Source organism: Lepisosteus platostomus, chromosome 20, assembly GCF_059453375.1.
Source record: "Lepisosteus platostomus isolate fLepPlt1 chromosome 20, fLepPlt1.hap1, whole genome shotgun sequence".
Classification (NCBI taxonomy): Eukaryota; Metazoa; Chordata; class Actinopteri; order Semionotiformes; family Lepisosteidae; genus Lepisosteus; species Lepisosteus platostomus.
In genome coordinates, this window is record NC_142630.1 from 7,171,282 (window position 1) to 7,186,426 (window position 15,145).

The window sequence follows — 15,145 nt, forward strand, 5'->3', positions numbered from 1 at the left end:
ATTAGGTACAGATGTGTCGCGTTGGACACAGCAAAGAAAGTTCGTCTGTCGATTTGGGTCAGTCATCCAATCAAAATCTGCATCTAAATAATAACTCACCCATCATCCATCGTTCTGGAAACAGGGCCCATTCTTGGCTCGTCTTCCAGATTATTGTCTACAATATTGTGACTCTTAATTGCAATATCCTTCTTTTCCCAATTTCATATTTAGAGAGATCATATTTCCTGTGCTTTAAGAGCAATGAGTGGAGGGGGTTAAGGGGTGGAGGTAGAATTATGGTTAGCAGTGGAAAGAAGAGTTCTGGAAGCACAGTAGGATTATGAGAGGCTGAGGTTTTGTTTCATTTTGTGGTGACTAGTGCAGCTACAAATACAGCAACAATAAAACCCTCAAGAGAAACATTTTGAAAATTCTGCAAATGTCTTCTTCTCTGCAAGTCCTGCTTTAAAGGCAGTAGTGGGTGTTCTGATGTATGCATTGACTTTGGTGCGTTTTGTCTTGGTTGCTGCTCTGTTCAGCATTGAACATGGCTGTATTATTAAAGTGAATAGAAATCACAGCACTTAGCCATCACTACGGATGATGGGGGTATATTTTCTCGGGAATCTAGCATGAAAACAACCTTGGAGCCTTGGAACTGGTGCAATGCTTACAGTGTCCTTGAGTCCAGATGTTGGACTGGGGAGAAAAGGTAAGAATCCCTGGTGTGGAATTGAACCCAGGCCCCCTGCACTGCAAGACAGCTATAACAACCAGTGTGCCATCATGCCATCCCTTTTATCGTCAGATATTTTACACTGGATATCTTTACAAACCTGAAGTGTAAAACAATTTCTCCTATAACAGCATGGTGAGCACTGTCTGGCTTCTCATTTTGAACTCCTTGCCCAGATGAGTACTACATTTTTGTGGACTTTCTGATTACAGATATCTTGTAGGATAGATTTTCTCTTAAGTTATCAGTGTACAGCAGCTAGCAACGAAATGTGCTTAAACATAGGTGGAGCAGGATTAGTTGTGCATCCTGTAACCATGCAGTACATAAACCAAGTTTCGCTTTATCTGCATTTTAGGCTGTGCATGGTCACTTTCATCTAAGTTCAAGAGGAGGAATGACCAGAATGGTCAGGTTACAGGACATAATTGTATGTGCCTGAAACAGTCAATATAGTTCCTGTGAAACGGAGAAACATTATTATTCTTGTAAGAGAACGAAATTATTTTAAGAGAAGCATGAGCAGCCAGTGTCAAGTAACGGTCAAGTTCCTGTTTTTACATAGGGGTTTTTGACTCATATCAATGAGGTACCTTCTTCTTAATAAATATGAAGACATCCATCAGTGGCTCTGACACCATCTCATTTGGGTGATTTCCCTGGCCACTCCATGTGTATGGTTTGTAGGTCATGCTTCTTGGCAGTTCTAAATTGAGACATTTTCAGCAATTCAAGGAGAAAATCAAACATGGTGAGAACTGACAGTTTTCAATAGTTTTTTTTTTTCCACCAGCATAACATTAGCCTTTACCCTCAGGCAGATGGTCCTGTATGGGTCTTGAAATGAAGCTCAGGCCAAAATAAGTAACAGTTAACAGTTTTTCATCAGCCACAGTTCTTCATTGTCAGGCTCTGAATGTCAACTAGCTCTTGAATGAAGTAGGAGTGAATTATTCTACATTTTAGACCAGGAAATGCATTAGAAATGCAGTACATTCCCACAAATTGTATCTACAATTACAGCTGTAGCCTGTCTTTCCATTTTACTTTTAATAATGACTGCATTTAAAATAATACATTTAAGAAAATGTTTCTGTTGGGCAGAGCAGTCTACATTTTATTATTATCTTGTGTTCTTGTTTTATTTACAAATTGAAGATGACTTTGAAGGTTGGAGGGGTGCATGATCACCACAGACAGAGAAAGTACTGTACCACAGCTGTGTGTGTGTTCAGCCGTGAGCATTCTTGCATCCATTGCACCTGCCATTTCTGGCCAGCTGCTGCAGATATTTAATGTATCTTTATTTAATTTATCTTTCAGAACTTCTCCTGGGAGATCAAACAAATAAGTAAAACTGTGGAAGAGCATTTGGGATTTTGCTAAATGCCAGTGGCGTTACTTATCATAAAATACTCATTACAGTCCTATAGGATCTGATCTTCAGAAGATACAGAAAGCATAATCTTTCATAAGAAAATGTTCTGATTGCTTTTTGGTTAGTTCATCAGTGAATCCAAATCCCATGTGTTAGAGTCTGAATATGCAAGCTATTTTTGGTATGGTGATATATGAAAGGTTATGTGCTTCCAAATCTGTATCTTCCATTGCAAAACCTCATAATATGCAACAGCCAACGTAAACCACACTGGGCACAATACTCAGAAATTCTTCACCTCTGTTTCTCAAAGTCTTCCTTAGAAACCTTTCGCCCCTCGAGGATGTGTACCTGCAGTGTAAACCGTGGTCTGTTTCTGTTTCCTTGCTGTAGATCGACAGGACCGAGGTCATTAAGAGTAATCTGAACCCGGTGTTCTCTAAAGTCTTCACTCTGGACTATTACTTTGAGGAAGTTCAGAAACTGCGCTTCGAAGTGTACGACATCCATGGCCACTGCAGTATCGGAACTCGCGATGACGACTTCCTTGGGGGCATCGAGTGCACCCTGGGGCAGGTAGGTCAGTGCTGCCTTTCACTGGCAAGCAGGAGTACCTGACTTTCCATTCCCTGTTGATCCTAAATTGAATCACTCCTCTAATACTTCCTGGTGTTTCTGATAGTGGTGTGTCATGAAGTGAAATGATTGTCAAACTTTTGTTCCCACTGTGCTGTCCATACCTGACCAGTGCTGGAGACATCTAGTCTGTGACGCGTTGTAGAGCATTATTGAATGTCGCAGCATAGATGCCTCAGGAGACCTACAGGACCAGCTGATTCTATTCTGGAATCATCAGCAGATTCTATTCTTAAATCATCCATCACTGCAGGTGAACACAGGTGTTACTGGCTATTACTGAGGGGTGTATGTGCCTGTGCAACCCATTTTTGTAGGTTATTTGTAATTACTATTCAGAATGTTTATTAACCATTTGTTTTTCACTTGGAGGTTGTGTGTTACAATGTGTAAAAAAAGCTAAAATAAATGGATTTAATGCGTCTTAAATTTAAGACTAAGGCAACAAAATATTACTGTGGAACAGGTGTGTAGCTTTTCTATAGGCACTGTAATGCTAGTTTGTCTTTGGTAGAAGGTATTCTCATTGGCACTTTTGTAAGACTCAGAAAAGTCCAGGTTTTTAGAAATTCGTGCTTTACCTTTCAAAAAAAACTCAATTCAGTTTTTTTTTTTTTAAATGAGTAGGTGTCTGCTTTGTTACAGTACTTAAAGTGCATCATGTGGTCTGAAGTGCTTATTGGAGCTAACAAAATCCATTGATTTTCCTTTTTCCCTTTGAGAATCTTATTTGAGCAGAATTCTTCAGGGTAATTTAGCAATCTTTCAGAATGAGGTACTTCAGGGTACCCACATCTTAAAAACACAAGAGCAGTAATGAAAGCTTTGTTTCAGACAAGGACTATTTTAGCAGCTGAAATTTTAAAAAATGGTGTGGAGGCGTTGGGAATTTGATGGAAGTGAAGTCCAAAGTTTAAGCAAGTTGTTTCTGAGATATGATATAACATTCTATCAGGAGCTTCAGTTGAATGGCTAAAGGATAAAGGACAACTTTGATTTGACATATCAAATATATACGAGTTCATTGGTTTTATTCTGAATGTAACCAGTATATAACAACAGACTGAACTTTCAGAACATAAATCACTCTGTCTATATTCTATACTACACACCATTCCCAAAAAAATTTGAGATAATAAAAGACAATGCACTACTAAATCATTACTGCATGTCTGTGAAACCTAGAAGACTGAGCTGTCCAGCACTACCCTAACTTGTGACAGTGATGGAGTATGTATTCTTAAAAGCAGTAGTGCAGCTGGAATACAAAACTGTCCATAAATGCGGGTGGGACAACAGATTGAATAATGGTACTTGTGGATGCAGTTTTATCACATCGGCTTGGTTATATTGTCTGTGATAAATGTATAAAATATCACACGTTGAGAAAAGTAAGGTTTTTGCTGAAGGCCAATATCAAATGGAAAATACAATGAAAAAGATCAGGTTTTGCTCTTCAGAAGGATTCACAAGTACAAACAAAAGAAAGTTTGTGCCTTCTTGAATTGAAACAGCAACAGCTTGTATTATACCAGTGGAAAGAAGTGCATTCCTTCTGGTTTGTCATCACTTAATGATCAGTAGCTGGCTGTCCAGGGAGAAAGCTGATAAAAACATCTAAATGTATACTACCAGAATATCAAATGTCTCAACATGCTCATCAAGCACATTCTTGCTGTTCCTTCAGTACACTGTAGGGCAGTAGGGATTATTCATTTAGAAATATAACTACATTAAGGTTGACATTGGCCTGTTAGTATTCATTTGTGTTGGTTACTGAAAGTGACTGCAGAAAAAAGGATCAAATTCATGCATAAAACTAGGGAGAGCAAGGGGAAAAGTGTATGGGGAAGTAATTCTGTTGCAGAAATATGCAGATTTTCTCCATACATGCTTTTAGTTTCTGTTGGGGACTGCAAGTCAGTTGATCATAATTAAGACAGAAGTCTGGACCTGAGTCATCAGAGCACACATAGAGAAGCCTTTTAATTGAGCCTTGAAGATAAAGGTGAGAAAAAACGTCAGGCTACAGAGGCAGTACTCATGCTGTTTTGTCATTAATATCTTATTCAGAACACCGTGATATTCAAAAACTGACACAAAATGTGAATGCGTCTGCACAGTTACTATCATAGTGGGAATCTGTCACCTTTCAGAAGCTCTGTATGAACGACCAGCTAACAGTGTAGAGCCTTAATTAAAAGTGTGTATGTGAGTGTTTGAAGGGAGGGATGTGCAGGGTACAAGTTTAAAGATCATCAGCTTTCAGTCAGTGTAGAGCTCATGGCGCAGTCAAGTATAGTAGGATACATTTTCTTCTGTTTCTGCCTTCGAACATATTTAAAATTAGGTCACTAGTTTTTCTTCTTTTTAAAGTATTCCGTTAACAATAAGGTAATTCATAAACAGCACAACAGGTTTCTTATGTATGCAACATTTATCTAGTGAAAGACTGGTACCCATGTATATCAGCATAGACCACTGTTACAACTCTTGCAATGTAACACTGTTGGATTAAAGAATAAAAGATAAATTGGATTAAAGAATAAATAACATGAAATCTGAAAGTGACTTCACAGAACAAACATTAGTTTTTACAGATCTAATGCGGGTTTGGGTAACTGTAGTTCACTACTGTATCTGAAGATATTGCTCTTCAGGGCATTATTCCATTAGGTTTGAGATCTTCATGCAATACAAAGTGGTACATTAGGATATAAACCAATCAGCTGCAAAAAATGCTGAATAACCTGTGGCTCTTTCAGTGCTGATTATACGAAATGTTTGAGTGTTCTGACACCAATCACTAAAAGGATATTTCAAGGTTGGTGTGAGACAGGTCAAAATGTCACTGCACAAATGAGGTCTTGAGATTTTAAATCCAGGGTTTGAGAGAGAAATGTTGAAAATGATATACAGTAGAGTTCAAGAACATTTTAATTTGTCTTTTACCTTGAATTTGATTGTGACATTTTGTCAGGGCAGTGCACACTTAACACATAACTATAACCATGTAGAAATCATTCTCAAATTGCAACTGATTAATGAAGGGGTGGAGAGGACATATTTTAAAAGGTAGATATCTATAATATTCCATAAGTGAAGTGGGTGAAATGATATTTATTGATCTTACACCAGTACAAAACAAATATCTACACTCTTAAGTGTTCTCTAAGAATCTACACATCAAAGGCCAAGTCTAGAGGATCAGACTGATGATGAGAACTGACTGCTGTGTTACACAGTTAGGTATCTTTAGTTAGGTTTTATCTTTAGCTCTAGGGTGGAGAGGAATCTGCTAGATCCAGAAGCTAACAGCTGAGGTTTGGTGCTTTCTTTCTTTCTGTCTTTGCACTCCTTGTTGTGTTATCTTCTATAAACTAATGAGTGATATTAAAGACTTCCATCACTGTGATGAGTCTCCTGCTTCCAACAGATTGTGGCCCAGAAGAAAATGACAAAGCCTCTCTTCTTGAAATATGGAAAATATGCTGGGAAGTCCACCATAACAGTAAGTCTTATTATTTTATTTTTTATTAAGTTAAAAATAATACATCTAGTGCAGGAATTGTATAGAAGCTCTTGCTATCAAATTGCAGATGTTTCTTTGAAAGTGGATAGAAAATCAGTTTAATGAAAACCATGATATCAAATTCTACATAGCTGGACATAAGTGTGAGTAATGATGGTTAAATGGTGTAATGGTTGTAATTAAAACCTAAGAAATTAGAATATACAGTATATATAACAGTACATTATACGTAGATTGCATAATGTTTAAATTAGTTTGTCTAGAGATAGAAACCTAAAGATGTACTACATTCAAACCTACAAATTACTGGTATCATTAAAATGAAGTGAATATTTCTTTAAATTTGTATGTAAATGTCACTTAAGCGAACAATTTAGAAAAGTAAGGTACTCCACTTCAGAAAAGTCAATGAAAATGAGGCACTTGAAAACAGTCTGTCATCCTACAGCAAAGATGAGTCATCTACATCCTACTGGTGTTTTGTGATAATTAAGAGCAGTGCTGTCTTGTTTAACACACCAATAGAATTAAAATTCAAAGAATGACAAAAAAAATACAGAACAACATTCTGGACTTTTATGATTCAAATATAACACAACAGTGAAGTTATACTGCTCCGGGTAATTGTCAGGAAAGTACAAGGCCTATTACTGGCATTTCACTGCTCTCCGGAAGGAGTGTGAAATGGGAATAGTTGAACAAAGAGGGGCTGAGATCAGATGAGAGCAGTTATCTTGTGTCTAAGTGGGGCTTGTGCCTCAAATGAGATTATAACAGGATGGACCCTAGATGGACTACATGCATGAGCAGGATTGAAAGAAAGCGTGTTCAAGTAATTTCTTAGAACATGGTTCATTTCAAAGATACCTAAAGCAGACGTTCGCTGCTGACATGCACATTCCTGGTGGTAATGATGAGGTATTGGTGGTAAGGGTTCAGACTCCAGACACATGCCTTCAGAGTGATTTGGATTTCGTCAGCAACTGTGCAACCTTTGCAGATTATGAAACATGAATTTTGCATTCTTCTAAAGAGCTGAATGAAATGGATTCAATGTAAAAAGCATGCACTTGCAGTCCATTAGCATTACCATACACATATTGCTAGTAAAGAGGGTGAACATTAGGTTAATGTACAGTATGTATGAGACTTTGCAGTTGAAGTATTAGTCTACTAATGTTCCAAGATATTTTTTTTTGTAAAGAAAAACTTTAAACATTTAAATCTTTTAAGTGTCAAGTCACCTAAGATGTTACTGAAATATCACAGATATTTCTCCCTCGAATTATGATATAATCCCTTGGATGATGTCTTTAAAGAAGTTGCCTTATTTTTGTTAGGCAGTGTGCAATGGGCAGTAAACTTTGTAAATGACAAGCTAGCATCAAAGACAGTTCATGGAATGAGAGTTCCGGAAGATAAAAATAGTTTAAGGAATCATGATAGATTGAACTATTTGTCAGATGTGTTTGTTAGATTTTAGAGTAGTGTTTTTGAGAGATCTTGTGGAATTCGAATGATTAAGACATCTTCTAAATTCTTTATTTTAGTGTTTGGCAACACTGCTGTGTCAATTAGGGGTGATGGGATGATTATAAATAGGTTGACAGTAGGAGAACGACATTTAACAGATACAGAATCGTTAGATCTTTCTCTGGATTTTGCACTGTGAGAGGGGGTAGTTACTGCCTTTCATCCAAATGTGTGTTATGTCCTCCTAAAAAGACATAAAAAGGAAGGATCAAGAAAAGCAGTGTGGGTTTGGGTTTTTGGCATGGAGGAGGGTGTATTTTGAGAGAAGGTGGAGTCTAATCCTAGGTTTGGCAGGTGGGATGGAGTTCGCTTCTGGGGCTACAGCAGAGAAAGGAGGAGGTGAAGTAAGCTGGAGACACTGGCTCAGTAGTGACTGGGTGCTTGTCAGAATGAGTTTTGATGGGTGTGCAAAGCGTCTTGGCTGGAATCCTCATATAGTTCAATGCTAATATTTTCCAGGGGATTTGTAATAACCTTTCTGGGAGAAAATACTTGAAGTCTGTTTTATTAATATGGTAATAATGAGCCTGAATCCAATTTGGTATGCAGCTGCACATGAGCCACTCTGTGAATTTGGCAGGTTGCTCAAGGAGGCTTAAGCTAATTTGGAAGAGAACAATACTTAAAGCCCAGTAGTGTTGTGTGTGCAAAATATTGTGACAAGAACAGATTCCTGTCTCATGCGCAGTATATTAATAACACTACAAATTCCAGATTCAATCATGGTAAACCACATTCTTTGTTTTGGCTTGTCTTTCTCAGACATGATCTCCAATTTTCTGTGTAGTGAAAAGACCAAATTCTGTTAAGATCCCTGGAATCATTTCTGAGCTGAATCCAGGAGAGGTTCCAATCGTGGTTTTACTCTAAAAACCTTCCAGTTGGTGTGCTGGCTATAATCCAGAATATTATGTTCTATACGGTTGCAAATGTATATTAATTCCCTTTTTTGCTTTATGAAAATACAGTTGTGAAGTGTTGGCCATCATTTATTATTGAACGGTAGAAGTAGAAGAGTAATTAAATTATGTGATGCTGTGTTCATTTTATACAATTAATTACACTGACTAGTGACTGTCCTGCATATATTTTCCACATCATTTATTCTTGGGCAAGGAAACAATTTCCTTTTCTTTCTTTGTAAAAATCTGGAAATATTTCAATGATATATCCACCCAATCTGGAGCTGCTGGTTGTTTAAGTCAGCTCCAGTTCCATTGCTACACAGGACATGTGAGGATCTGCTGATCTAATCAGCCATCAGAGCCATTCATTTCTGAACACACTTCCAGCATTGCAGGGCCTTACAGGACAGTTGGCACAGACTGGAGTGTCCCTGCAGCTTTGCAGGTGCCCAACACTTTACAGGAGTTGTTGTTGTTTCAGTGAAAGCCAGGAAACGAAAGAAACTGCCGTTGTCTAGTGACATGACCGAGGTTCGAGTCTAGGCTCATCTTGCACTCCAAGTTAGCATCTTCCAAGCCGAACCATAGAGGATCCCCTCTGAAGCCCTGTCCTTTCTCTCCTTGTGTGTTGTACTGTACAGGTGTTAGTTTCTGAAGTGAACAGTGGCACAGTTGGAGAGATCAGCTCAGTGCGTGCCCAGTGTTGTCTTTTCAGCTGCGTCAAAGTCAGTAGAGTCTCATGTACTTCTCATGTACATCAGGGGAAGTGCGAAGACAATGTGAGCGCTAAAATAGCAGTGTGAGAAATCGCTGTCATAAATAATGCACTGGAAGTATTTCTGCTGCTGGCACAACGATTAGGAGGATGAAGGATTCCAAACTGTCCTTCATCTCCCTCTGACCATAAATAAAAAACACACTTCACGTTTTTCACATTGGTGAAGAGAATGGACAAAGAAAGAGTATCTAAACTAGTCCAATGACGCTTTCAGATTTTAAAATGACAACTAAAATGCTGTTCTGAATTAGATACAGAAACAGATAGTCCCACAAGTTTGAATTTCAAAAATATTTTTCCTGGTTCTATAAATTAGAGACAATAGAACAAACGGATTGTCAAAAGCTTTCTTCAAGGGGAATGGATGATATGCATTCCCTACCTGAATCAAGTCTGGTCAGCACTGCAAGGATACCAGTTTGTCACCTGCTGATACATGCAGTATCACAAATGCTTTCAAGCAGTAAGAAGGATTCAACGTTTGAATGCCAGGCTTGGAATTTATCGTTTGTGATGGTCATGCTAAATGAACAGTGAACATTCACATTTCTTCTCTGACTTTATATGAAAAACTATGATATCAAATTGTTAAAGAAAAAAAAATCTCTGGAGCATTGTTGTAGTAATCACACCTTCTGAACCGGTAAATAGAAATGATCTCCTCAGGTATAAATGTGCAAAATATTTAAGGAAAAGGAGTATTACCATCACAAAAAAACACTGATACTGTGCTTCTAGATAATCAGATATAATGATGCAGCTTGCTGAATGCTGCTGGGTAATAGTTATCTGAGCACTCAAAAATTCCTGAGGGGAATCCGAGAGTTTTTTTCTTGCTAACGTAATATGAGTGAAAAAGTCATAAAATAACTTGTTTTATTATTCTTCTGAGGTTATTGCTGAAGAGATTTCTGGAAACAATGGTTATGTGGAACTTTCCTTCTGTGCCAAGAAATTGGATGATAAGGTATGTTTTTGTATTTTTCTCTTGAAAGCAAGAAGACAATAATAAACTTGGAAGTTATGAGTGTTTGCTCAACAACAAATGAATTATTTTGGGAGTTTATTTTGTAAGCCTGGTTCTCAACATTTCTTATTTCCAAAAGACAAATGTTACTTTACCCTTTAGAACCATTTTTTGGGTTTATTGAACCAGATTATTATTGATTATCCGTGAGTATGATAAAACTAACGTTTTAAGGTCATTAGGTTTCAATTCTATATTTTCTAGTGCAATCTGAATTTCAGATTAATGTTTCTTGCAGTATTATCCCCTACAATATCTTGAGTGTCCTTCTACAACTAACTGCTAAACATTTGAAGCAAATGTTTTGAATTTATTTTTTACATATCCCAATTTCTGTACCACTTTGCCCTCAACATTTGGAGTAAATGTAACGTTTGTAGTCTGAGTAGTGAACTGAACTGCAGTGTATTATGGGAAACCTACAAGATCAATTGCTCAATAAATTTTAACATTGTGACTGTTTCAAGAATCATGATCGTATACAAATAAAAATCCATTACTTTAAATGTTCCTCATAAAATAGACATTAGGGAAACAAAAGAAACTGCTGACATTCCAGAATTGTATTGTATTTTTCCCTGTATAAAAAGCCAATACAGCTCCATGGCAGGTTTTGCTTAGCTGCCAGCTTTAGTGGGAGTTAAGGGGTTAACAATCATGCTGCTGTTTCCTGTCAAGCGGTTTTCATTGTTGCTGCAGCAGAGTTCCATCTGTCTGCTGTTTGTGATGACACAAGGACACCAAGCTTCTCCCTGCACAATACATACAGACAAACACGGCCTCCCACACAGGCGGGCACAGCGAAGAGACAGAGAAATGTACGACTGCCCCAGAGCACGTCAAGTTGCCGTTTTGTGCACCAGCTTGCAAGCACTCTCCGATGCACTGTACACAAACACCTACACAGCTCTCCACCCACACTCCCTTCCTGAGCGCGCTGCGGATGAGTGGCACACCGAGAGCTGCACTTTGCAGGTTATCAGGCTCCATTTCCACTCTGCCTTTGACAAAATTCTGCCTTGTTCTCTTGGCAAATTACCCTCTGCTGCTATGTTATCTGCCAAATATATATGTATACGCATTTGAGAATAACCCTGAGTTTATGGGTTTCTAATTGTTCATTTCAGAAAGAAATTAACTTAATTTGCATGAGACTTTAACCTCTCATCTTGAGCCTTGGCCCCATGGCTGAGATGCAGAACTTCAGTAATACTTGAAAGTGATTGCTGAAAAATGGATGCACTGAAGGCTGCAGTAAGCATGGCAATAAAAAGCACACTGTGTTAAGAACACACAGAGAGGATACCCCTTAGGCTTGTACCATAAAACTCTTAGCCTCTGGTTTGTGCACATTAGTTCAGTGTCAAAACAGATGCCCGTCTGCCACTTCAAAATCTAGCTAGAGCAAGTAAAATCGATAAAAATGATACTCTGTTACTTTGCAGAGATGAATAATTATACTAATGCACAATTATTTCAAAGAAACCACTTAATTCTCTCAGGAATGGCACTTTTAACAATTGTATGTATATACAGTGTGCATTTTTTTTTAAAACCCAGTAACTGGTAATAGCAATCATATAGTAGCTACAATAGTAAGACTGCCCTTAGGAGCTATTTATTGCCCTTGTTAAAAACAGCCTTTGTTATGTATTCATTATTCAGATCTTGACCAGTTATGAATTAAGACGGAAACAGTCATGTTGTAATACATTCATTTCGCTTGAAACTCATGGTGCCTGGCCAATAATAAACTGGTCAAAATTAAGTAGCTGGAATATGTAACATGACTAACTTTAAGACAAATGTATTTACAAAATAAAATATGATGCATGTTTCACTCTTTATGAAATGCACTTTAAATCACAAAGCATTCATGCACTATTCACATGACTTTCTGTATTTCCCAAGATTCAGGTGTGAACAGCCTTTTACTGTCAAGTGTGACCAATCTTATTAGAGAAAAAGGAAAGTTTGCATAGGGCAGTAGAGGAAAATACATCTGAAATGGTAACATTCCTGGAAGAACATTCTTAATCACATTCCAAGTACCTGGCTAATGATGTTAACTTGTGCTAGTTTATGATGTAAAGTATGTCCTTTATTGAAATTATTTTAAGAGAACTTGTCCTTGCTAATAGCTAGGCATAATGAAAAACAGAATATCCTGTTGATATACCTGTAGCTTGTTGATTGTTCTTAATTAAGGTCCTGCCCTTTGACACAATGACAATTTTGTAATATTTGAACTTGGTCTTATAAAGTACTTTTCCCTTGAAAGTTGGTGTTACTTTAATAAACAGCCACTGGATATGTCCCATTCCACTGAATGCTGAAAGTGTTCGAGTCACCTAATATTTGCAATATAATACCGCGTGTGTGAAAACATGTTGAGTCTCAGCTACCGATGAATAACATTTTTAGTTCTGTTAGTACCGCATAATGCAAACTCACATGAAGATCAGCTATGAACATTATTTTTTTTCAACAGGGGAAAATCAAACTATCAAGAAAAACAATGAAAAAAAGAAGTGCTTTAAATTAGTTCAAATGCAGTGCACATATGCTTCGAAGGTCAGATTGTACTCAACTTTGTAACTGGCCAAAGAGTTTTAGCAGTTACTGTTTGGCTTTATGACATAAACCCAGGTATTAGTATGTGAGCGTGAAAGAGCCTTCCCTTGAGCTACAGTAACAAATAAGTTATACTAGGATGTAAGTAAGTCATGCAAAGGCTCCCATGTGTTCTGAAAGAAAACACTTTTGTGAAAGGCCAAAGTTATTCCCTCCAGTGGTAAAAGATCCAAATCTTCTGTATATGAAGCCAGTGTATGGATACCTCCATATTCCAAATGTGGGATAGGGAATAAACGGACATTTTGGGGTCTGACAAAGGGGGAAAGTCTACCTCAAGACTGGTCACAGGGCACAAATGTTATTTCAGTGGGATGTACTTATGTACCATTATGTTTGATTTCATTCCTAATCATGACTCAGAATCAGATTACTTTAGGGCATGCCCACATACTGTAAGATATGTGTGCCAAATTTAATACAGCAGCTGGGGAGATTTCGGGATCACGCTTATTTTGAGCTGGGTGTCCCACTGTGACTTGTGAGCAATCTTGGGCTGTACCCCTTTGGCCATGATGAAGTTAACACTCCAGCTTTATTTTCCCAAGTCATGTCCATCATCTGCTTGTTATTCTTGCATAGCCATAAAAGGGGGTGAGAAATGTGTGAAACCACTTTGTTTGAAAAACTTTCCTTCAGTTTACAGTGCCTTGCACAAATATACAGATAGTTCCTATGGCGTCCCATTTTTGTGAAATTACAAAAAATGGCATACTGTACCGTGCACATTTTTTAAACTTTGTTTTATGGCAAAACATGAATGCTCAAACTCAGGATTTCTAAGGATGAGATAGGTTAGAATAAATGTCATTGAAACCTAGAGAGAGAAAAAACCCTATTCAGATTACAGAAGTATGGAGGATTTTGAACTCGATATTTGTTGGAAGCACTATGGCAGTAATTGCAGCCACAAATCTTTTTGGGTAAGTCAGTTCTCGAGCCTTTCCACAGATTCTCAATAGCATTCATGTCAGGACTGAGCCACTCAAGAACATTCACATTCTTATTATGATGCTCTAGTGTAGGTTAGGCCTAGTGCTTTGGATTATTGTTCTGCTGGAAGGTGAATTTTCATCCTATTTTATGGCCCTTTAGGGAAATTTTGTACATCTTAAAGGGTATGAATGTGTATGAAATCAGGGCTTTTCAGTTTTTCTTTTTTTTGCTTGTGTTGTGTGTAGTAGATATATAGATGTACAGTATATGTAACAAACACTAATTGCTACTTCAAATTAGGGTAGCATTTGTTTTTAAGGTTCTTAATTGCGATGAGTAGTGATATACTGTCTCCATACAGTGACATTTTGTGTTCCTTGTTATTGATTTGAAAACAAGCTGCATCATTGTTAGCCTTGACAGCCGCTGCTAGGACTTCAGTAAAATAGGTCAAATAAAAAGAGTGAAAAGGAATATGCCTATTACTCCTGTCTAATTTAAAGAGGAAAGAAGAATACAAATTGTTTACAACAGATGTGGAATGTGACTTGGGAAAAATCTAATCCATTCTGCTAACGGATGACCCATTTAAAACCTCTTATAAAAGCCTCCACAGTACATTCAATTAAAAAAACGCACACTGTGGGCAAACGTTCTTTCAGCTTCTAAGGATTGCATTGTGATGTGTGGAAATCTGTGATGTTAAGTAAGCAGCAGATATCTGCAGGATCATCTCTGACATGTGTGAGCATGTGTGGTCTGATTTGATAATAGTAAGTAGAATAATATCTGTCAGCCAGTATTTTTGCAAGGATTCTTACAACTAAATTCAGTAATAATGAGGTCCTCTGGGTCTGTGTTATTCTTCTCAATGAGCGATGCCCTAGCTTTATACATTGAGCTCAGTTGACTCCTGCTCTCCTCAGAGCAATAGATACTCTATATCTAAGGAAGAGTCAGGCTAATTTTCAGATTCATTAAAACTCCAGCTCCATCATGTACCCATCTAGTCCAGATGATTTAAAAAGAACACATTTTTATAGGTTCCCCTAACTTAGTAAATACCTA

General features: G+C 37.6%; 1 protein-coding gene across 1 annotated transcript in view; it reads left to right on the top strand.

The window, feature by feature from the left end:
• Nucleotides 1-15,145, top strand: part of cpne7 (copine VII) — a 50,218-nt gene that overhangs the window by 11,780 nt on the left and 23,293 nt on the right. The window contains exons 3-5 of the mRNA XM_088613680.1: nucleotides 2,490-2,672; nucleotides 6,169-6,243; nucleotides 10,373-10,447. Of these exons, the coding sequence (XP_088469806.1) occupies nucleotides 2,490-2,672; nucleotides 6,169-6,243; nucleotides 10,373-10,447 (333 nt within the window). The remainder of the gene's footprint in view (nucleotides 1-2,489; nucleotides 2,673-6,168; nucleotides 6,244-10,372; nucleotides 10,448-15,145) is intronic.